The following is a 25,000-nucleotide window of genomic DNA, read 5'->3' on the forward strand; positions in this document are numbered from 1 at the left end:
TGAATCATCAACCGATTTGTAGAAAAAATATAACAGAACGAGACCATGGAAGTAAACGGAATGGAAGAATGATTCATTCAAACACTGTTTTGATCAGGAACTAAACACCTCTGGTTCGGGAGAAGTGCAGGGAAGGTTGTTGTGATTGATGAATTGGCTTCTTTTTGAACTACTTTCGTTGGCAGAGAAGAAATGCACAAATGAACTGGACAATTTATTTCTGAATCACCACAGTTATTTAATATAGAGCTGTTCAGCCATGACGTCAATTTGTAGGCTAATACTCCATGGGATCCCTCCGGATTTTCCTGTGTGTGGCAAACATTACTTGACGATCTGTGGGCATTTTGTTCTAGAACATAAATTACACAGTCATATCTCAAACGTGAACTTTTTAATTTTTTTAAAGTATGCAATTCATACGGCAACAAAATTCACTTTTGAGATATGACTGTGTAATTTATGTTGTAGAACAGAATGCCCACAGATCGTCAAGTAATGTTTGCCACAGACCTTATTTTACTAACAAGTTGAAAGACCTCTTTATAAACACACATAGGACAATCCATTTGGAACCAGTGGCTAATTAGCCTTCCAGGTTTTTTGACTACAACCTGAAAAGCTCTATAACGAATCAGTTGATCTATTGTAGCGCACGCGCAATCTACAGTCGTGCTGATATTCAGAATCTTGCTTAAATATTATATTCATAAACTTGTAATCTTTGTTTTAATATATTATACATGATAATGATGTACGCCGCAGACTAAGGGTTAATGAAGACAAACCGTTCGTCAGCACATGCTGCTGCATTACTGGTTGTGTCTGCAAACCTAGTGAGCTGCCTCCCTAGGCAGAATTTTTGCATCATAAGGGTGTTCCGAGGCAGCTGCCCAAAATAGGGATAAGCTCATGGTAGATCGTTCATTAGTAGGCATGACCGAGGCAGATATTACGATGTTTTTGCCAGGGACCGACGCATTCAGCTTTCCAGATCACAGGAAGCTAACACGCTTATACTGCATGAACGGTGGATATCACCTTCAGATCCTGTCGGACGGGACAGTGACTGGGACACGAGATGAAGATAACTACAGTGAGTTATGCGTTTATGTGTGCGCAATGAATCTTCCTACCAGCATGATAACGCATTTAACGGGTTGTTTATTGAGTGTTTCGCTACAGGTTCGGTTAGGGGGCGTAAACAGTGGTAAAGGTGGCATAGTCTGTCCTGGTGAACAGACTATCAGATTCCGAATGCGAATTGATCTAACAAATATATTTCAGTACGTTTTTAAGATTTACGCATTTCAGTTTTATTGCAAATTTCCATCAAACTGAATTGAGCAATCTTTAAATAATGTACCTTATTATAAATTAGGCATACAAGTTAATTATTTTATTTTAATTAAATATATTTTAATTAAATACATCACTTTATGCTTAAACTACGGTACATTGTTTTAAAGATTGTTCAGTTTGATGGCAATTTGTCAGAATTGAAATGTGTAAATCCTAGAAATATTTGTGTGTGTGTGTGTGTGTGTGTGTGTGTGTGTGTGTGTGTGTGTGTATATATCCTATTAAAGGAATAGTTCACCCAAAAATAAAAATGTATTCAGCCTACTAATCCTCAAGCCCTGCTGAACACAAAATAAAGATTTTTAAAAGAATAACTGTTGGTCCTTGAAATGTAAGTGAATGGTGATCCATGCTCCATGTATATCTTCAGAAGTGATGATAAATGTGGGTGAGAAACAGATCAATATGCAAGTCCTGTTTTCACCATAAATCTCCACTTTCACTTTCAAAATGTGAAAGTGGAGATTTATGGTCATAAAATATTGATTTGTTTCTCACCCACACCTATCATATCTCTTCTGAAGACATGGATTAAACCACTGGAGTCGTACGGATTACTTTTATGCTGCCTTTATGTGATTTTTGGAGCATCAAAGGTATGATCACCATTCACATGCATTGTATGGACCAACAGAGCTGAAATATTCTTTTAAAAACCTTTATGTTCTGCAGAAGAAAATCACACACATCTGGGATGGTATGAGATTGAGTAAATTACATTTTTGGGTGATCTATCCCTTTAAGCATTATTATGTTGGCACTCAATATATACATTTCTTAATTAAATAGGTTTTTACACAAATCCTGAAGACAATAAATAAATAAACCACTAATTGTAAGACATTATTAACATTATATAATGGAAGAGATCATCATCATCTTAACATGGTTACCTGGTAAGTTTTCTGAATAGTTTTAACAAAACTTTCTTTTCAACCCTCAAAAACTTTTGTCCTCATCTCCTGTTAATATGGGCTGATGGTATGTGGGACATTGTTCTGGAATCTGATATTTTTCTAAGTATCTTTTTCAACACCCTCCTGTGTGCTGGCAACAGTCTTTGTTTGTGTGTGTGTGTGTGTGTGTGTGTGTGATTTCACAGGCATACTGAGAATAAAAGCTACAAGTCCAGGAGTGGTGGTCATTGAAGGAACAGAAGCAGGACATTACCTATCTATGAATGTAGATGGCAAGCTGTATGCTTCAGTAAGTGTACACCATAATTTCTGATAAAAATAGGAAAATCAACACGAGTGCAGTTTTAACGCAAAAAGATTTGTTTTTGCAGCCATTAGTTACAGATGAAAGTTATTTTCTGGAGAAGATGGAGGAGAACCACTACAACACATATCAGTCTCAAAAGCATGGTGAAAACTGGTACGTCGGAATCAAAAAAAATGGGAAAATGAAACATGGCCAAAGAACACGCATTGGACAAAAGGCTATTTTCTTTCTCCCTCGACAGGTGGACCAGGAAAAGAACTAAGGCCTGAAAACTGCTAGTTACACAAATGTGTATTCATTAAAATTATTTAATCCCATAGAATAACAGTAATTCACATCACTGAGACAAACAACACATGACCTTTATCTAACTTGCTGAGACAGATATCTACTCTTATATCTCTGTATCTATATAGAAAATGTAATATATATATATATATATATACGTGTGTGTGTGTATATATTCATACAGTGTATAAAACTATACATATAAATAATATAAAATTATATATATAAAACTTCATTTGAATAAAAACACACTAAAATAAGTTTATTAACTCATGCATATTTAAGTAGTGAGCTTTGACCTGGCTAAATTCAAAAGTCACTAACAAAAATAGAAATTATAATACACTGCTGTACACTTTCTATTGATTTAAGATAAATATGTTCTTCTAGTTTTTACCTCAATTTTGCAAGGGCATTTAATGTTTTATGTTCTTTGTATTATAATTTGTGTCTTATTATACCTGTTCTGTATTTCTTTTCTCAAACAATATACAGTAGACAAATCATCTGCCTTGTAAATGTACCATTCTGGATTGCTTGTAACATTGTAAAACTGTTCAATGTATTCAACTGATCTGTGATTTGACCTTTGTGCGGAGAAAAAAAAAAGAGATTATATATAAAAAAATATATATTATCTCCAATAAAAAGTGTAACTGAAAGACATATTTTAAAGTGAATACATTTGCCAGTCCCGCTGCAGCCATTACAATTAAATTATATTGCAAAATAACAAATCAATGGATTATACAGTAGATATTAACTGTTTAATCAATTAATGTGCAAATAATGGATTGTGTGCTATTGTTAGTTCACAATCCCTTCTAAAAAGAGGCAATGTTATTTTTAATACAATATATATATATAAACATACAAAGTAAACTGTTTGTAGTTGTCATACAAGTTACATTTATTAAAAGTTACTTGACAAGTGTAAAACATATAAATCACAAACAACACATTGTGAAGCACTATCTCATTCTGAAGTCTTCAATAAAATAAAAAAAATCAATCTAATGCTACATTTGGCATCATAAAATGTTCTATTACGCAAACCAGAAACTTGATGCTTAGCATAATGTTTGCAATTAATCTAGGCATACCTTTTAAGTAACTAATATTTTGGTCCTCTTTATGACAGCAATTCGAAACAGGCTTAAGTATAATTGAATAAACTTTAAAAGAACCCGGCATTTGATCTGTGTTTTTTCTTCAGTGTATATATCTTAAAAGTGTTCATTTACAATGTTTGACATCACACTCTTCTTGTGTACCTTATATACATACTCGTTTCTAATTCACAAAATATGTAAAATTACTATATTTACTCACAAAGTAAAACTACAACTTTCCCACAAATTAAGAGACAAATCTCTGATTTAATTTAAAGGTGCACTGAATATGTCATCTTGGACTTAGAGTGACACCTAGGGGCGTGGATGTAGCATCGTTTAAACAATAGTTTTCAGTTACCAATGCCATTGTAGAAATTCACTTTTCACAGTCGGCCATGATTGATTTCAGTCACGAGTTTAAGTTTCCAAAAACAGGGAGGTTAATGAGATTAAGCTTGTAGTAATTTCATCTGGTCACATGATGCTAACTTGGCAGCCCCCATGAAGGGACCCCCTCCATGTAGAATAAAACAGCTTTTCTAAGGTTACTGATATGACTGGAGTCTTCATCTCATGAGCGTGGTCATGATTTTATAAATATGTTTCAAAATTACAACTAATTTCTTTAAGAGCAAAAATGACTGATGCACCTATAAAATGCCAAACACGTGCACATTAACTGCATAAATAATACATGTATTATGACTGCACTTTATATTAAGCACTGATAAATAGTTGGATGACAGCTAAAATCCTTTAGTAAAATACCAATATAATTAGATCCATTTTGTAAACAACAGAGATGCAAGGGTGTCTAAAGCAGATTCAAAAACCTGTAGGCGGCTTGCTTTGTGTTTGCTGTTTTGTTCATTTTGCAATTATCCTGAGATTTAAAATCTATGCATAAACAGATTTTTTTTTTTTAATTAACAGAAAATACTTAACCTACATTTTAGAATTATATATTCAATCATTTCGATTATTGAAAGATTTATTTTTAAAATTTTAAAACAATCTTTTTTCATGAATCCTTTACATTCTTATCACTAACGCGGGCATTACTGCACACACATAAACACATCTAAAACCCAGTTAATCATTTCTTATGATTTACCTAATAGATAAAAAGAACTCTGGTTCGAGGAAGGGTCGACATGGAATGATCTGCAATGTTGCGAACTCTGGAGTAGTTGACAAATCCCCGGAAGAACAGCAGGAATCCTGGATGGAATTAAAAATGACACTTAATAATGTGTACAATTTTAAATTAAGATAATTAAATTAAATCAATTTAATGGGGAGCAAAAATAAATAATATACACTCACCTACAACAAGGAAAACCCACCACAGCCAGTACTGCCCATCAAAATATCCAGGGAAGTAGGTAGAAAACTGTTTCAACAACAGAAACAAAGAAAGTGAGTGTTGCTTATCCTTTATTATACTGCAAAAAAATTAAAAAATATATTTTAAACTACTAAAACACTTATTTTAACCTCTTACAAAATATCACAGCTCTATACTAATACATAGATCGGTATAAAACAACTATTGGTTCTGTCTAAAAATGCAACATTAGCATCCTCTCGTACTCTGACAATCAGGACCCATTTAACCAGGGAGAGTCCAAACCCAGAGATGGCACCATAGCGGCCAGCAGCAGAGTTGGTCAGACAGAAGGACAGGAAAAAGCCGATCCAGTTAAAGAGGAATGCCACTGGGGATGCAGAAGAATAGAACCATTAACATATCTGCTGCAGTTGTGTCCATATGTAAATCCATCAATTCATGTATTCAACCAATCATCCATAATACATAACAGAATATCAAACTGTATTTAAAAAAAATATTTAGTTATTTTGTATTTATTTATTAGTTATTAAATTCTTAGAAAAATGTAAACCAGAGTAAATAGCATGACTTTTATATTAAATAAAGAAGATCTACATTAAAACTCTATAAAATAAAAAGTGGAGTTATGTCCTTAACCAGGAATGATACCATAAAAGATATTTCTTCCACATAAATCTGAGGTTTTGCTTCAGCATTGACATTTTATAGGTCAGTTGGTTTCCATTTCTGTGACATTTTGCAGGGTAGCTCCACCCACAGTGAAATCTCATTGGCACATTCCACATATATTAACCTCGTGGGACCCCGCGTCCACATGTGATGTTGTATTTCGAGTTTGCGTTACGCAAAGCATAACATAAATGAATAAAAACTGACTGAATCCTGTTCACAAGACTCTCAAGACGGTCATTTAAAGAGTTAAACTTCTGCCGCGCGAGTCATGTTGACACAACATGACGTAAATTTCCTTGAAGCGCTCCTACGGACACAGCACCCAACAAAAGTGCCTCTGGTAAGTAATCCTAAGGTTTTTCATTTAAAGAGAAGCCTCTAGTTTCGTTTGATATGCCGCATTAAAAAAATCTGTTCATTTTGAGAGTGTCACCCCCTTGATAAACATGATGTCCACATAAGTGGAAACTCATACTCAGAAGTAGAAAAAACATGTTAGTTATTTTGAATAAATTGCAATTCTTACACATCTGCGGTCATTTAGCTTAATTTTAATATACATTTTATAACGGTTAATTTTGTTATCACTGTACAGTACGGTTCTATTGATTGATTGTATTCATTAACATAAATGCATTCCTATATATTTATTGTGTATTTTCACATGAAGAATAAACGGGTTTATCCAAAAGCTAAAAAAAGTTGCTTTCAGAGGGTTTATATGGGGTTATAAGGTGTATAATATATAAAAAAAGGTGCAAGGCAACCAGTGTAGACAGACAGCACACTGGAGTTTAAGTCATTCACTAAATAGGGAGCAAGTGTGTATCCTATAGTTTTCCTATGCAGACAAGTGCATTCACTCCTAAAATCCAACCAAAAGTTCAGTTTCAGGCTGCAGATGACGTTTGGACCACTCAACATGTTTGGCAGACATGGGACAATGATAATCAGTCCATAGATGCAGAATTTATAATGTATCATTTTATTTTAACATGGTTGGCAGTGATTGGATGATACTGGACAAGACTTTGAATAAGAATCATTTATTCTATTTTACAGAAAATCAGCTGTAATTTCTGTAACATCTCAAAAACATGAATAACCAACACTCCTGGAAACATAAAAAAAGAAATAAATCAGACTTTCTATAGCTTAGTGTTATTTAAAATTTCAAAATGTAGTCTCACTGTCCACATATGTGGACAAATCTTTTTAGGAAAACGGTTTGCTCTAGAATTTTATCTTTTGCTTGTTTATTATGTGCTACTAGTTACAACTCAAAAAGGGAAATGGAAAATGCACACAGCAGTCACACGGGGGTCTCAGGAGGTTAAACATCAAATATGTTCTGACGATCTGTGAATATGTTGCATCACACAGCATTTTTGCTTTCAGTGTGGACAGATAAATTACTTGACACAAGTCAGGACATTGAGCAAATTTTACATTTGTTCTGTTTCGGAAAGATTAACTGACAAAGTTATCCAATAGAATGCTCTTTAGAATGATAATTTCCCCTCACACCTAATACCATGAGGACTTTCAAAGGGACAAATGTTATTGTGAGCACTGTAGACACTTACTGAAAAATGTTAGCATGAATATCCCATCATTTCCAACCCGCAGTTGATCCGTATCATGAAAGCCATCCCTGGCAATAAAGTCCTCATCCTGTAATATAGGTACAAGATGTGTCAAAAAAAAAGTAAATCTTCTACAAAAATAATGACAGATGTGTCACAAATCTTACCCTGTCAGTGACGAGGGGTACAGTGGACTCTGCTTTGCTCCTCTCGGCCTCATCATATGATGGCAATGATGTGGCAACATTGTATGAGGGAGGTTTGGGGTACATTTCATCCTCTTTGTACTCAAAAAAAGCTGCATCACAAAAATAAATCAAGTACTGAGTAAAAAGATTATGAATCATCAAGTCTGCAATTTCAGGCCTGTCAGCAGCAGTTGTTAGATATTACCTGCGTTACTTGCTCCAACGGTGCTGTATGGAGGAGGAGCATCAGTTGCTTGTTGGATCACCTCTCCTGCCTCTGCCTCATTATTCAACTACAGACAAGAACAAAAACAATCTGGTGATATTTGGGAGTGGTGGTGGCATAGTGGCTAAAGCACAGGGCTGTTAATCAGAAGGTCACAGGTTCTAACCCCACAGCCACCACCATTGTGTCCTTGAGCAAGGCACTTAACTCCAGGTTGCTCCAGGGGGATTGTCCCTGTAATAATTGCACTGTAATCGCTTTGGATAAAAGTGTCTGCCAAATGCGTAAATGTAAATTTAATAGATTTTAAAATAAATAAATGTACATTTGTTAAATAGGTGAATAAAAGTTGAACAATATAAAAATACATATTACATTTAAAGTAAAAGTACAATATTACATACATTTTGAAATATTAAAATATATCAAAAAAACTTGATATAAAATTTTATTAAATATGATATTAAAATGTATTGTATTTTGCATGTAAAAAATGTATAATATATGAAATATTACATATGTTGAAATAATCAATTTAACTTAAGTTAAATAAGTCAAAAAAATTTGAATAATTAAAAACAATAATATAAAAATACATACTACATTTAAAATATTATATAATATTAAATATATTTAAATTAACAACTAAATTTAATATTAAATACATCAGTATTTAAAGGAAGGAATATATATATATATATATATATATATATACCTTTCTTTAAATCAAAAATCTAATATATATATATATATATATATATATATATATATATATACACACACACACATATGTTTGATTTATTTCATGAAATATTAAAATAATAAATGTAACTTAATATTTAGGTCAATAAAAGTTCGATAACTATTACATACGATACTATAAAAATACATACTACATTTAAAATAAGTGTATTAGAAATATTTTGAAATACTGATATAAAATGTTTTATAATTTACCAAGGGTTTCTTTAGGTTTTAGATTAGCATTAACATACAAAACAGGCACATCACTGTCTTGTTTGCAAATCATTGCATTTGTTTAATTTGTACCTCGACTGTAACATGACACATACTACCTGAAGACAAATACACTTTAATGACCCGACTGACGGCATATAAGAATGATCATTAATCATAATAATGATCATTAATCATAATATAGCGCTTAGTTAAGAGCCATTTGTTTTTCCTGTTTGGTTAACGAAGGCCGCAAGGGGGTGGCTAACCAGCTAATTAATCTGATATTAACCGTGTCTTTCCTAAAAACAAAAAACATTTAAATTCAGGGCTAGAGAACAAATGAACAATCCTTATTCGACTCCATAAATGTCCATAAAACCATCGACCTTCGGTGAAAAACCCCTATGTACAAACGAAACAAATACGCTTCATCATGCTTTTACCTGCTGATATCCACTCCTTGGATCTGTCATTCTTAGTTTTGCGTCGATCTCTTCACTTAATAACTCATACAGAACAAATAATTATATGTTAAAATAAACCGTTTGTCAATATTGCAATTTCCCCACTCTTAAACGTTCGCATGAAGAGAGATTCCCAGTACTAGTCTAATATATTGCCTAAACAATGGCGACTGCTCATGCTCAGTCGGGTTCAGCGTCCGTGTTTAAAACCCAGTCAGCTGACTACCTAGACAGCATTTAAACACACAAGCGCTTTCCGAGTCAGCTGAGCGCATATGCTGTCTAAGGAGGTATCTCACTAGGTTTTGAGACACAATACATGTTTGTGTTATGACGTCGCAATGTTCACTCTGTTATGTAACCAAAAGTGTTCCATTGGTGACTTTGACAGACCTTTAAACAAAAAATTACACCTTTAAGTTAATTTTTTATTTTTATTTAAATGGCTGGGTGACGATAGGAAAGCGGGAGCTCATCAAAATTATGAATACATTCGTGTGTATGTGTTCGTAATCGAAAAATGTAAATCCCCCTAGGTAAGCTTCTTATCTGTCGGTACTAGGCAGTATTATAAAACACACTTTGGACAATGCATATTTCACAAATGAAGCATTAAAGTTTTGACCATGAACTGTAGCCTCATAACCTATTTTAAACTGTTCCAACGTGTAGGAGTGAGTAAAAGTTAAAGTGCACATTCAGCTTGTTGTGTGGCCTAAACACCTTTGCAGAATGAAAATGATTTCACAACATTGTGAATCACTTCAAGGAATATTTCTGGTTTAATTCAAGTTAAACTCAATCGACAGCATTTGTGGCATAATACTGATTACCACAAAAATTAATTTTAGCTCGTCCCTCATATTCTTTAAAAATAATTAAAAAAAATCTAAGATAGGTACAGTGAGGCACTTACAATGGAAGTGAATGGGGCCAATCCATAACAGTTAAAATACTTTAATAAGTATAGCCACAAGACATAAACAATGTGTGTGTTAACATGATTTTTAGTGTGATGAAATAGCTTACTAACCTTATCTATGTAGAGTTATATCCAATTTTACAACTTTGTTGCCATGTCAATGTAAGGTCAACAAACCCTGAAACCCTAAAATGACTGTAAAGATCACGATTTAAACAACTTTACAGCTCAGTAACAAAAAAGTTCTTTTGACATAAAAATAATGTAAGTACTTTTATAAAATTATAAGCTTCACATTTCAGCCTCACTTTAAAGGGATGCTTCACCCAAAAATTAAAATTCTCTAATCATTTACTCACCTTCATGCCATTCCAGATGTGTGACTTACTTTGTTCTGCTGAACACCAATAATGATTTTTAGAAGAATATTTCAGCTCTGTAGGTCCATACGATGCAACTGAATGGGTGGCAAAATGTTGACGTTTCAAAAATCACATAAAGGCAGCATTAAAGTAATCCACACGAATGCAGTGTTTTAATCCATGTCTTCAGAAGACAGAAAGTCAAACACATCTGGGATGGCATGAGGGTGAGTAAATGATGAGAGAATTTAAATTTTTGGGTTAACTATTCCTTTAACCTCGATTTTTTAATTTTGTTAAAGAAAAGGAAGGATTAATTTAATTACATTTTTGTGGTAATCAACATTATGCAACACATGCAGTCGATTGAGCTTAACTTGTATTAAACACAGAATATTCTTTTAATTTCATTTTCACTCCATGATGTATCTACTTGATTACACTGAATTGGGGCAATTAACATGTACAAGAAATGTTTGTATGGCGCTTTAATTACACAATAGCTAGCACCTCTTTAATCTTGTCTCACACTATTAAAATGTTTTGTTGTGCAGGTGTTAATGTTGCAAACATATGCCATCTCTGTCTATACAATCAATCCATACAATACATTTGCAGTTCTTGTTCTAAGTATTCACTTTTTATTTACTGAATAGTCAACAGAAAAATATATAGTTTTTTTATTTGGTCACATTTGAGACAGTGGGATTACCAATCGATTGTAATATAATCACATTCTATTTAAATTTCAAGTATTTAGAGGTTTACTTAAAACAAATCATTAGGTTATAGAAAATACAACAACAACAAAAATAGGAACTGAAAAAAGAGAATCATTATTGGAATACTTCACTACGTATTGGTTTTATTAGCTTCGGTCAACAAAATAGGAGTGTGTTCATTCTTCTCTTCAGAATCAATCTATAGCTCTTCCACCATCTTATTGTGCACATGCATCATGCCTACAAAAAATACAATAAAAATTGTCATCAACAAATAAATCATTTAATTTTCTAAATATTATTTAATGCATTCACTCCCACATTCCCCCAAGAGAAAGAGACAGAGCAAGAGATCACTGAACCATGTAAAACTTTCATTACCTTTGAAATACTTGACCGTTTTGACCCTCAGCTCATGTGTGGCATCTTCATCACACACAAACACAGTCTGGGGGTGTTGCTGGAATGCAGACACAGTCCACATGTGATTCACTCCTTCTTCTATGGCTTTGTAGAGGGCAAATGCTTTATGGGCACCGGTGATAAGGATCATGACCTAAAAATGTAACACAATCATTTTATTTGTTTCAGATCTGCCCACAACTGATGCTGCTTTGAATATGTTGCTATTTAACAGAGACAACCAAGAACTAGACTGTAAGGAGATGACATTTATTAAAGTAATGAAGGTACATTAAGAAAAGTGCATGAAAAGTCTACCTCCCGCGCATCCATTACTGTGCCAACCCCAACCGTAAGGGCCATGGTGGGGACTTTAGCGAGATCTCCATCAAAGAAACGTGCATTAGCCAGGATTGTGTCCATAGCCAAGGTCTTCACACGGGTTCGGGACACAAGACTAGAGCCAGGCTCATTAAAAGCGATGTGACCGTCAGGTCCAATCCCTGCAACATGAATAAAGCGCTAACTGAGAGTGATATTTCATTGTTGTTAAATAGAGGCTTACCAAAATTACACAGTCTATCTACATTGCCACATTAAACCCATTGTAGTGCTTTATCAAATAACTACAGGCCAAAGTTCAATCTACTTTCTTACCGCCAACAAAAAGTTCAATTCCTCCTGCCGCTTTGATCTTGGCTTCAAAGTCCTGACATTCTTTCTCTAGATTAGATGCATTGCCATCCAAGATATGAGCATTCTCTGCTCGGATGTCAATGTGCTTGAAGAAGCTGTTCCACATGAATGAATGGTAACTTTCAGGATGGTCTCTAGGAAGTCCTGTAAGGACAATGCACTCTTGTAGTTAGTTCAATGTTATAACTAAGTATATGGCAGCTGCTCCAACCCTTGATCCCGAAACATAAATGACTAGGCACATACCTACATACTCATCCATATTAAATGTTTTCACATATTGAAAAGATATTTCCCCCTTTTTGTGATACTCAATCAGTTTCTTGTAACATCCAAGTGGAGTGCTTCCTGCAATACACATAATGTACAAAGAGTAAAAAGGATCATAGATCTTCATTTAAAGTGAAACTCTTCATGCAATAGTACACATTTACATTTTTATAGTAACCCTACCTGTTGGAAGCCCCAGGATGAAAAATCTGTCAGGACCTGGATTAAACTTTCTTATTCTGTTCCTGATGTATTTGGCTGCCCATTCGCTGACCTGGTCATAGTCATTGGTTATGATGAGTTTCATTGTGTCTGAGCGAAGTGAGACGGCGAAGCGACCTGGAAACGCATAATGTATAAAGATTTGTTGGTATAAAACTACAGTTCTGCCTTCTGCAGACTTTAGCCCCTATTATCGTTAAACTGAGGAGGAAGTATTCTGCTAAACCAACCCATATATTTCGCTGGTGCTCAGTAGTTGTTGTCAACAATGCACGCGACACGACAGACTATTGAACGCTCCTATTATAATCAATGACTGTCTACTCTGAGGCAAATGTGAAAAAACTGTCCTTTTATTTTCTTTACATTGGAAATAATAAGAAAGATTCAAATACATCAGGACACAAGTCTTGTCTTCTTAAGTTTGTTTTAAACACTTACCGTTACATGTGTTTGGAAGTTACTGTATCTCTTCCTGCACCGCAAGGCAGGACAGAGGAACACGATCATGTGATTCTGAGCAAATGTTGCCGAGTTTGCTGATCTCACCGGATTTGAAGGGCCCTGAATGTTAATAAAACAAAAACCTTACCATGTTTTAAAGATTTAGAAAGATACATGGGCAATTTTGTAAGATATATTTTTTAAAGTTCCATAATAAACAATTAATTTATTTTTTAACCCAATAATGCCGCCTGTACCTAATTTGATATGCTACCATTCTAAAACAATCAAAATGTTGCAGACAATTCTGATGCAATGTACTAGATATCTGCTGCCACCTGGTGGACGTTTCCATGAATATTTTGATGAAAAAATATTTTTTTAAAAGGTAACTAAACACCTGCTCAGAGTCTGAAAGTTCAAAACAAAGCGCGTGCGCTGTAGGCTACTGTGATTGGTGGCTCGTTTGACCAGTTACGTTTTTATCCACTCATAAATAAAAAGGAACGACTGATTTTGAAAATGTAGTAGAGTAAAAAGTAAGATATTTGACTTTGAAATGTAGTGGAGTTAAAGTAAAAGTCTCCCCAAATTTAAATACTTCAGTAAAGTACAGATATGCAAAAAAGCTACTTAAGTACAGTAACGAATTACATTTACTTCGTTACTGTCCACCACTGGATAAAAATTGTTTATTGAAAAAATAAGAATGTATTCATATTGTATTTGATGTGCTGAATTAAACTGATAAATTTCAATCCATATTTATAGACCGAGGAGAGGAAGTTGTCATTGCCAAACTCTCAAATATTTGGTGTCTCTGACAACCCCAGGGAGTCCTCTGATAACAGCCCAAGATTTATCACTGTAGCATGTATGGGCTAAGAAAAACATAAATAATAAATCTGCTCATATATGTGCCAGTACGGTGTCCTGCTCCCCCCACCCTTACATCAGTTCCAATACAAGTCTTTGGAGTGCAGGGTTTTGGAAAGAGGGTGCGTGGCTAATTCAGCTTGTGTATGTTCAAGAACGGCTAAAATCGCTTACAGCACCTTTATTTTTCAATAAATTCCTCATACGACATATGAATGTTTCAGTCTATATTTATTGAAACAACTGCTGACAGAGAACCAAACAGCATAATACAGAAATTCAATTATGGGCAGACAGCATTGTTCTCATTCAGAGGGCTTACAGCATCTTGACTTAGGAATTTCTTAATACAAAAGGACATGCCTAGTAGCTACCGATTCTCTCCTTGCCAGAGTCACACCCGCTGTGAGGATGATGATTTAGCAGTCACTGGAAACATAACAGTTAACATTAGCATAGCATTATGTTACATATCATAATGTGTAATGTTAACATAACATTACACAGCACACTTAATCAAGGTCCATATCAGGGTTGGCTTCTGTAGTTTCTGCACTGTCTGCAGGAGGTTGCTCTGTGCCACTGGGCTTGGGTTCAGCACTCTCCTGTGGATTGACTGGTCCGTTCGGTTCTGATGGGTTCTCTTCTTTTGGCAGTTCCACTTTAGGCTTGGGTTTGTTCACAATGGGATTGCAAGTAGAGAACAGTTCCTGTGGAAAATGTTAAAAGTTGGAATTGATTCAAAAGTCCACTTTTGAATTTGCATTTTTAATAAAAATTTTTAGAGACTTAAAACTTTATTGGGTTTAAATTTGACATTTACATGGTACTCCTAGGTACAAGAATACCATGATACATGACCAAAAAAAAAAAACATGGTACCTCCATCGTTCAATTAAAAAACAAAAAAACACATTGTAATACCATAGTACTTTTTGTTAGTGCCAAATGACAACTGAAGTACCATAGTTCAATAGAATGCAAGACCTAATTTGAACAAATGTAACCAAGACTGACCTTTGTTTTGGCCTGTATCTCTGAAGTTTTAACTACAGGCTCCACGGTGAGACTCTGTTTACTCTGGTGATTCATTTTACTGTTCATCCAGATCATAACATCATTCACCATCTTGTCCACCTTCTGAACCTCTGCCTCATCCAAATGATCATACTGCTCTTCCTACAATAAAAAAAAAGTAGTTTATGAAGCCTTTGCGCACTAAGGAAGTGTACATTTGCACCTTATGTACTTATTTATGTAATAAAACCTCACCTTAGTTTTGTAGGCCTCTACAATCTTCATGTATTGTTGCAGCTGTCTGCCCAACTCTTCATAAGCTTTGGGTCTCTCCTCAAATTCTGTGTATCTGTCTTGGATGGGCTGGCCAAGTTTCTGCAAGAACGTTCTTAATAAATGAATAGGCCTAAATTGCTTTATAGAGCGCATAATACACGTGCAATTGATGGAGTTAACATATACACATTCACATCAACTTATATCATCTCACAAATCATAGACATCCAAGACATTTAGTACCTTTAGTTCAACAAGTTTGTCAATGTATACTTGTTTTGGTTGGTCCTCACCATCCTCATACAACCAGACCTCTGTATCTTCTAGTTTTAATGAGAGAGCATCTCGGTCCTGTAACAGAGTGGACATAAGAGAAAACTGTCATACACTGAGATCTGAGTCTAAGAGTCATCTCAATGCATTTATAACATTCTCCCATGTGGTGGTTCTTACACTCTCACTGACGAACTTCTCGAATATCCCATGCAGTTTGTCCCTCATTTCATACACATACTCCTCCACATTGTTCTTGGCATCATTACGTTCCTTCTCAAGCTTGTCTTGCATGATCATTTTACCCTGAGGAAAAATAATTCCACAATAGATTTATCATAATGTAGAAAACATTTGCCCCTTAATTCAGATTTCAGATGGACAGAAAGCATACCTCACTCTCCACAAAGAGATTCAGCATGTCATTGGCTAACTGCCACTGTGGATTGTTTTCAATGGGTAATTCCAGGACCTTTGTTTTCACTTTGGGCTTCTTGGCTTGTGGCGGCTGATCAGATTTCTTCTCCTGTTTGCCTTCCTCTGCAGATGTCTGAACAGATCACAATCCATGGAGAGAAACATTATCAGCTAAGTGATTTTTGGCTGGTAATCTCTGAGGTTATCAACTGATCAAAAAATACATGTAATTTGGTTGTTACTATTGGAAGATAACATTTACCTCCATTTCCTCTGTTCCAGCTTTTTTATCTCCATCTTCCTTTTCTCCCTCCCCTGGTGACTTCTGTTCATCTTGATCAACCTGCATTTTGTTCTGGGAATAAATAAAAAAACATGTTAAGACCAAAACATTAACCCATAATGCTACGTTTTTAATGTAGTTTAACTGGTATAGCAAGGCGCTTGTAAAGCCAAGGTCATGGGTTTGCTTCCCAGGGAACACACAAACTGATATAATGTATGCCTTGAATTTGCATAAATGCACTCAGGCATGTTTGTTTATGTTGTGCTTGCCAATATGGCAGCCATGGATTAAGCATCGTGCAAAAGTGTCCAATAACAAGGTTTTTACCAAGTTTAAGCAAGTAGTATTTAGCTGGTCATGTGACCTCAACATGTCGACCCCCATTAGGTTTTTATTAGCCTTTTTCTCATGTGAGTGATCATGATTTGCATTTTTTTTTCCGAAAGTGCTATTTATTTCTTTGTGCATACATTTTTTTAATAACAGTAAAATTACTGAGCGCACCATTAAGGTATGGGATACCGATCATCAAGATACAAGTGCATTTCAGCCAGGAGAGAGGGCATGTGGGGAATATTGGAAAGCAATACCTCATTTTCTTTTTCGGTGTTTTGCTCTGTGTCCATTGTCTCCTCTTCCTCTTCAGACTTTTGCACCTCAACTAGTGAGGCACTGGACACACTGAAGATACCATGGACGTTCACTCGCACCTTCACCTTAACCTTTGAACTCTCACCTGTGGCCTGTGGAACCACCTTCTGGACTATGTATTGGCCTGAAGAATTAATGCAAGACAATTGAAATTAAATACAGAAAAGAGAAGTTAAAATAATAACATTAGACGTTTCATCAATATCATGTGGTCAGTGCCGAATGATCAGAACCCAGTTGATGCCATCTCACTTGATGTCGAAAAGGCATTTGATATGGAAGAATGGGATTATCTTTTACAGATTTTGGAAATGTACAGGTTCGGGAATTCTTTTATTGGATGAATTAAGTTCCTTTATAGACACCTGGTAGCGGTGGTTCAAACAAATGGACTCATTTCAGATTATTTTACTCTGGATAGGGGCACCCGGCAGGGTTGCTCTCTTTCCCCATTATTGTTCTGTCTTGCCCTGTAACCATCAGCAGCCGCAATAAGAAAGGAGGATGATGTTCCAGGGGTGATGGCGGGAGGTGTGGAGCATAAACGTTTGCTTTACGCAGTTGATATTTTATTATTTGTCTCCGACCCTACTAGAGCCATGCCTCCACAGAATTATCAATTCCTTTTCTAAATTCTCAGGATACAGGGTTAATTGGTCTAAATCTGAAGCTTTGTCTCTGACAGGGTACTGCCTGGTAACGGCTTTTCAGCTGGTCACCTTCCAGTGGCACAAACAGGGTATTAAGTATTTGGGTATTTTATTCCCAGCAAATTTGTCTGATTTAGTTAAGAGTTCATATTGATCCTTTAATAAAAAAGTTTTTCGAGCAATGTGGGTGGATGGGCTTCATTACATTTATCTATGACTGGGAAGGTTAATGTTATTAAAATTAATTTTATTATTTTATTAACTACCTGCTACAATCCCTTCTTGTAGATGTCCCCCTCTCTTCAAGAAATTTGATAGCATAGCAAAGTCCTTCATTTGGAATGGTAAACGTCCCAGATTACATTTCAGTAAGTTGCAAATAGAGAACCAATTTGTAAAGGTGATGTATAATAAAAAAAAGAATTAGCGCATAGCACAGTGTTGCTCTTTTCCTCCTCTGTGCTGTTTGGCATGTCAGGGCTGCCTACTGTTTGAGAGGTTGAACTTGACTTCCTCCGTAATGCTTTAAACTAGAAAAGTCTAACTAGAATCCGCAATATCGAGGGAAGCCCGGTTGTTTCACACGCCTGCCAGAGAGAAGAGCAGATCACGATCTGGTTCCGTTCCACTCGTGCGAAAGTGCAGATGAGAAGCCTTTAGCTGGTTGCATGATCATTAAATCTGCCTTGGCAGTCCTAAATAGGCCATCACTTGGGCGTCTGCCAAAATCCTTCAATGGGAAAACCATAACATTGTTCTTTCCCTGCTGTCCGTGACCCAGTCCGAATAGACCAGTTGAGAAACACTGCTTTAACTCTCACTCACACACACACACACACACACACACTTATGTCAGACCCCCTCGCTTCTCTCTGATAGCTGCATGTTTGTGTGTGGTGGAAGTTGACGAGTCTGACAAGCAGTCGAGGAGGAAATGAGATGCGCGCGTGCAGGTGAGATTCTCCGTCTGGTTGCATTTCTTTTCTCAGTAACGTAGATAAGCAAATGTACATGATATGAAAACCCGTGAAACCGGTATACTGCTGCAACCCCAGTGGAGTGTTGAGATCCTTTGACAATATGGTTCAACATTTTGGGATTCCCAGGTTTCAATTCTTTAGGTATCTATACTATTTTTGGGAGTAGCATACACCCCCCCCCCAAGGGGAAGGGTTTTCATAACATATTTTCTGTTGTTTATTTAATTTGTTTAATGGAATCAATAAAAAAAAAAATACAGAATAGATGTATGACAAAACTTACAAATGTTGTAGTGTAACTACAGTATGTGGATGTCCTAAAAATAACTTTTTGCCATTACCAATGGTAGGTGAATTAAAATGATATATTCTACTCCAATGAGACAATTTAATTTCACTAAAACTAATTTTGTCCTTCAGAAAAGGGGTCAGTTTAGCTGTTTTGTATATTTAAAAAAATCAGTGGAAGTCACTGTATTGATCAAAACCTAAGACACTTGCCAGTCTCTCTATATAATGACACCTATCACAAACACACTGCAATTTTGATCTATTTATTTTCATTCAGTGAATTAAAGTAAGGAATGTGTTTTCTTTTACAACAATAAAATAAAAAAATCCTAGCTTAACCCCTTGCAGTTACAATTCCTACTGAGGTAAACACAATTAGAAACAGTGCAACAGTTGTGTGGTCTAGCAAAAACTCATGTCCATTTTTATCACGTCTATAACGAAAGTTCATTTCCCGACTATCAGTTTTAGGATTTTGCGTATGCCCACAAGAAATAACTGATGATACGTGTGGCTGTTAGAACAACAAGCATTTGATTAAATAAAATGTACAGAGATTATCTCTAAAAGTGCTTGGAGATGCACTGAAACTCCATTTGATTTCCTCACCAAAGTCAATTTTTCTTCCATTTGGCAGGTGGCAGCTGTTAATTTGAGATTAAATTGCATACCTATTGTGGGATCTGGATAAGGGAGCTCTTTTGGGCAATTGTAGTATGCCTCCAAGGAGAAAGGCTCTCTCCGGTAGAAGGTTAACACTTTGGAGAAAGGTGCTGCATGGTTCTTTGGAAAAACCTCACAATCACTAAAATTAAAAAAATAACAAAACAAATAAAACAACCATTTTGAAAATCAAGGGAAAATTGAGATCTAAACCAACAAGAGACAGTAAAACTCCAGATGTCACAACTGTTTGTACCTGACTCCATCTTCAGCTGCAGAATTCCACTTAAGAGAGATGGGATAAGGAACCACATCTGTTATAGAAAACTCACGAACTTTAAATGCAGGTGAGAGGATAGCGCACTGTGGATTAAAAAAACATAGCCAATGAGGATATAAAACATTAAAAAGGTCGCAAATATCAAATAAAAGTTATGTGCATGTCTTGTTAAACTGTTAGCATTGATTCAGTCAGTAGAGTAAACATAAACTGTGTGTGTGACTATGACCTGAAGGGCACATCCTCTGGCCACGGCCTCATCAGCGTTCAGTGTTGTGCTCAGTTCCTTCCCAAAATATTTGCCGATTCTCTCTTTGATGGCCGGCATTCTAGAGCCACCACCCACTATTTCCACAGCATGAACATCATCCCTCTTCATATCTGAAAGGAGGAAAAGACAGAAGGTGAATGGATGTTTTCTATAACATGCATTCCTATTATCCAAGAAAGTGTCAACACTTACGAGCTTGTTCCATGAGACTGCGCAGTGGATTTTCCACCCTTGCTAAAATATCAGCACACATCTCTTCAAATTGAGCCCTGTCAATAAAAAAAAATTGTACTCACAGTATGGCATCTCTGATAAAGGCCATTTAGATGTGGTTGACCAGAATTTTTCTATAGTTGTCCAAATTAATGCATTTCAGTGGTGATATGTAATAATGGATAATATACTGTCAGCAGGTAATTATCACAAAATAAACCCAGATAGGGTGATCAGGACTTTATCAGTCATGTATCACCATATTGGGGTTCATTCTGCAATAACTGTAAATTATTACCTAGATTACCTTGATTTGAGTTTTAAATTATTTTATTATTCTAGAAAAAGAGACGACAGAGTGATACGAGAGGCACAGCTATGTAGTAAACTGGTTGCCTGGGACCATGGCTAATTATACAGTTTAGTGGTCAGTGAATGTATATATTTGACCGCAGAATGTTGCAATTGACCATTCTGCATTTGAATCACAACAGGCAGTGGATTAAAGTGACTACCATCTCAGCTAAAATTAAAGGACTCTTTACCTGTTCAGTCTGCCTGAGACGTCAATGTCATTCATGAAACACTCGATGTTGAGGGGCAGGTCAGAGGAGTTGGCACTCATCAGCTTCTTCAGCTTTTCACATTCCTGGTACAGTCGGACCAGAGCTCTGGGCTTGGACTTCACATCCAGTTTATACTTCACTGCAAACTCCTCACAAAAATGTTTCACCAGTCTCTCGTCAAAGTCTTTGCCACCCATCTCAGGGTCAAATGCCGTGGCAAGAATCTGTATGGGTAGATATGTCAATACGGTGAACTTTCAACACAACAACAAATTAAAAATGTAAAAACAACATGTTCAATAAATACATATAAATGTATCATTGTAGGTGTTAAGCAGACTGTGCTTGTCTACTGCTGTGACTTGAGTTGAAAATCAATATCTATGACCAATTCATGTAGAAATCCAGTTAGTTTTTCTGCAACTACAAGTGTATGATACTATACAGGATGCCATGCTCACATGTTTGGGTATAAATGTTTTCTGTACACACCTTCAGTTTGCCTTTATTAAAGGCACAGACCGAGACCTGGTAACTCGAATGGCCAAGATCCACAAACACCACATTCCTTGGCTTTTCCTCAAGGGCTGGAAGATCCTGCTTGTAAATGCCATATGCCAGAGCCACTGCAAGGAAAAACCACAGATGTCAGTTAAGAGCGGAAAGTCAGACATGTTGCAACTTAAACGTTGCATTAAACTCTGGAGAACTTACCTGCAGTTGTTTCATTCATGAGTCTCAGGCAGTTGAGTCCAGCAATCTGAGCTGCATCGATGACAGATCTCCTCTCAGCATCAGTGTAATAGCATGGGACCTATGAGATTTTAAACAGTATTTACTTGGAAACATAATAGAGTAGACTAGGGATGTGCCAGGGTGGTCCACTAATCGACTAGTCGTCTAACAACTGACTAGTCGATTAGTGGGGTCAAGTACTAGCAATCATATTTTTAGTGGCGGTGGTTTTAATTGGAGACGCAAACATGAAATTAAGAGAAGAAACTTTTTGAAGAGTGTTTTTGCATGATGATTGCTTGCTGTGTTTAACGGCACAGTTAACCCCTCTGCAAGAAGTTTCGTCTCTTTTTACAGTCATCAAAGTGTCGCATCAACAAGACATTCAAGATGATCAGTGCAGGATTTTAAGTAATTGATGTTGAGTAATGCTTAAATATTTGTGAGGAGTTGTGTAGAGATTAAAGTATTTTCCTTGTTCTGTCTGGCACTGTTTAAATAACAGTTGAAGAAAAAAGGTTTAAACTGCTTGATAATGTTAATTAGATGTGTACCTTGAATGCACTCCGGTTACATTGAAGCGTGTCATTCTGCATTCAGGATGTGCATAAGTTTTGTGCCGCACTGTATTGGATTTCTTACTTTGATAGATTCATGTAATAAGATGTTATATTTATTAAGCCTATTTATTTGTTGAAAACCTGTTAGTCATCATGTTGAAGAGCACGATTGCCACATTTATATATGCAGATTCAAGTTAAAAAGAACTTCAACTGTTTAAATGCGTTTCAAGACACCTGCGTTCTGCTCCATTCGTGGAGCTGTTTTTTTAGCAGAAGCACATGTTCCATGTGAACAGCCCCTTAGTGAGGACGTGGCCTTAGGCTCACTGATTGTGGTTGCTTTCTGAGATGACATGCAGCTTTGACAATTGCAGTGTAGACATTTGTTTATACAAGGTAAAACTGAATGCCCACTTCACCAATATGTTGTTCCTAATTTCAGTGGTTAACCATCTACAAGAGTAAAAATGTTTGCTATGTTTTCTTCATTCAAGTTTGCCTAAACCCTCCATTGTTTAACTTTTGCAGAACATAAGCACACCTTTATTCTGATAATTCGGGATTAGGGCTGGGTATCGCCTCACGATACGCTGCGTATTGCGATACGCTTCACGATTCTATATAAATAGCGATATATCACATTATCCTAATTTGAATCCATATATTTCATATATATTTCAGTTATATACTGTTGTCTGTTGAAGAGCATGCAGCTCAAAACATCAGGTTTTTGTCTCTTGGTGAGCTCATTAAATTAATTTGGAAGTAGCAGTGTGCCAACCTTGTTGTGCGTTTACATGATATGAATACACAAATAGTTTATTATAAATATTGATACATGGATCTTAAGTAGCAATACAATATCATGAGAAAAAGTATCGTGATATATCGATATTCGATTGTATCGGCCCAGCCCTTTTCAGAATATTGTCAAAATGGCCAATGTTTAAACTTACAGAGATGACACAATCAGCCACAGGTTTCTTGAGGTTACTCTCCGCAGTCTCCTTCAGTTTGGTGAGGAGCATTGCGGTGATCTGCTCAATGCTGAACACCTTCTCTTCCTCCATGTACATAACCTATGAAAACATCAGAGAACATACAACTGATAAAGGACAAAAACACTCCACCATTCTCACCACATTCATTGCACAGCAGAAATAAGTGATTGGCTATTCCTAGGAGGTTTTGATGCCAAAACCAGACCTGTGAACAATGCTGGCACAATTTGATCAGTCATTTCACAACACTTCGTGCTTGCAATTGCAGCTCAGATTCCTTCTGATCTTAATACGTCTTGTTATCTGTTCATGACTTGATAATATCTAATTTCCAGATACTTACCTTTATGCCAGTTGTTCCTGAAGGCATTTGTGACAGGTCATAAACGAGACTGGACTTCATGTTCTGGACAAATGGATCTGAGAAAGCTCGACCGTGGAAACGTTTGAATCCTTGGATAGTGTTATTGCAGTTGGTGACAATCTGTGTGAGACAAACAAAATGAATAAACTCATAATTATAAATATGAAGGCTGCAAATCAGAATGGGACATTTTCAAGGTAGCGTTGCATACCTGGCTCTTAGCTGCTGCACCAATGGATCGATTACGTGGTCCAAAAGACACACATGCTCTGAAAATACATTTTAAATAAAGTTATTACATGACAGATGCTGTGCATATGAGTTCAAACAGTCCCAACATTTTTGATAATTACCAGGGCACAATTTATTTTATAAATGAAACAATTCAATTAAATTAAACCTATTTAGATTAGTTATTCCAATCTATGTATTCTATTCTATTATACAAATTCAGCTTTTTTCTATTTAAACACAATACACAAAAGGGCACCATAGGTATTGTATTACTACTGCAATGTATATCGTGATACATGAAACATTAAAACGAGCAATTCGATCTGAATTTAATGTGACACATTTTAATTTCATCCCTGAAAAGAAGAAAAGAATTCATAAGAGTTGAAGAAGTGATGGCTGTAGTGTAGGTGGTTTAACTAACAATCTGTATGTCAAATCCTACACTAAAAAAAATAAATAAAAAGGAACAAAAATTACCAATTACGTTTTTTGAACATGTAAATACCTCTGTACACGGGATTTCAGTACTTTGGTATATTGCAAAATTCCATGGCAATACGCGGTAACGTGGTATTTATCAAAGTACGATGTTATTACCATCTGATACCATCAGTGTACCAATGTATCGCCACAATCTTTTTTTAAAGGTAGATAACTGCCTACCTAGCTCCCTTAAATGGACTAAAAATGCGGTGTAAGTAGGCAGCTCACTTTTGAGACAAAGCCTGTGTCAAATTCTTGCCCGTCACAAAGAGAGTCAATTAACAGTTCACAGCTGGAAATCTCAAACAGTCCCTGTCACACATCTAAAGTGCGTTTGTGCATATTTATGGAATAAATTATGATTACTAAGACTCACGGTGTGCATCGGTCGCTGTATTCATTCGCGGCGGTCTCGATTCCTCCAGCTC

The 25,000-nt window shown here is 35.9% G+C and overlaps 4 protein-coding genes across 5 annotated transcripts; 1 reads left to right on the forward strand and 3 right to left on the reverse strand.

Annotated features, from left to right (window-relative positions):
- The first annotated feature begins 766 nt into the window (after positions 1 to 766).
- On the forward strand, positions 767 to 4,061 carry fgf1a (fibroblast growth factor 1a). Of its 2 annotated transcripts, XM_052125152.1 has the most exons (4): positions 767 to 1,096; positions 2,465 to 2,568; positions 2,651 to 2,739; positions 2,828 to 4,061. In XM_052125152.1, the coding sequence occupies exons 1-4, from the start codon at positions 913 to 915 to the stop codon at positions 2,853 to 2,855; spliced, it is 405 nt and encodes a 134-aa protein (XP_051981112.1). In that variant the 5' UTR covers positions 767 to 912; the 3' UTR covers positions 2,856 to 4,061. The 2 variants fall into 2 exon arrangements, with proteins under 2 accessions (XP_051981112.1, XP_051981111.1); XM_052125151.1 differs by having other exon boundaries at positions 2,651 to 4,061.
- On the reverse strand, positions 3,774 to 9,628 carry LOC127642519 (NEDD4 family-interacting protein 1-like). The gene is made up of 7 exons (XM_052125150.1): positions 9,419 to 9,628; positions 7,995 to 8,082; positions 7,769 to 7,899; positions 7,602 to 7,689; positions 5,583 to 5,707; positions 5,316 to 5,382; positions 3,774 to 5,210 (listed from the first exon to the last, which is right to left on the reverse strand). Exons 1-7 carry the CDS (start codon positions 9,446 to 9,448, stop codon positions 5,104 to 5,106), a joined length of 636 nt encoding a protein of 211 aa, XP_051981110.1. The 5' UTR covers positions 9,449 to 9,628; the 3' UTR covers positions 3,774 to 5,103.
- A 337-nt stretch (positions 9,629 to 9,965) lies between these two features.
- Positions 9,966 to 13,601, reverse strand: LOC127642518 (glucosamine-6-phosphate isomerase 1). Its single transcript, XM_052125149.1, has 7 exons — positions 13,477 to 13,601; positions 12,997 to 13,152; positions 12,790 to 12,891; positions 12,505 to 12,687; positions 12,166 to 12,350; positions 11,827 to 12,001; positions 9,966 to 11,685 (listed from the first exon to the last, which is right to left on the reverse strand). Exons 2-7 carry the CDS (start codon positions 13,118 to 13,120, stop codon positions 11,645 to 11,647), a joined length of 810 nt encoding a protein of 269 aa, XP_051981109.1. The 5' UTR covers positions 13,121 to 13,152; positions 13,477 to 13,601; the 3' UTR covers positions 9,966 to 11,644.
- Positions 13,602 to 14,578: 977 nt separating this feature from the next.
- On the reverse strand, positions 14,579 to 24,995 carry LOC127642517 (heat shock 70 kDa protein 4-like; the record flags this gene model as incomplete). The annotated part of the gene is made up of 19 exons (XM_052125148.1): positions 14,579 to 15,065; positions 15,373 to 15,534; positions 15,628 to 15,747; positions 15,892 to 15,999; positions 16,102 to 16,227; positions 16,316 to 16,471; positions 16,601 to 16,693; positions 17,215 to 17,399; positions 19,868 to 20,001; positions 20,116 to 20,222; positions 20,369 to 20,520; positions 20,603 to 20,679; positions 21,169 to 21,413; positions 21,682 to 21,815; positions 21,904 to 22,003; positions 23,444 to 23,566; positions 23,832 to 23,972; positions 24,064 to 24,121; positions 24,949 to 24,995. Coding segments are annotated over 19 exons (2,466 nt in total), but the record flags the coding sequence as incomplete, so codon positions are not given.
- Positions 24,996 to 25,000: the final 5 nt, after the last annotated feature.

The sequence above is a fragment of the Xyrauchen texanus genome, unplaced genomic scaffold, assembly GCF_025860055.1.
Source record: "Xyrauchen texanus isolate HMW12.3.18 unplaced genomic scaffold, RBS_HiC_50CHRs HiC_scaffold_671, whole genome shotgun sequence".
Taxonomy (NCBI): Eukaryota; Metazoa; Chordata; class Actinopteri; order Cypriniformes; family Catostomidae; genus Xyrauchen; species Xyrauchen texanus.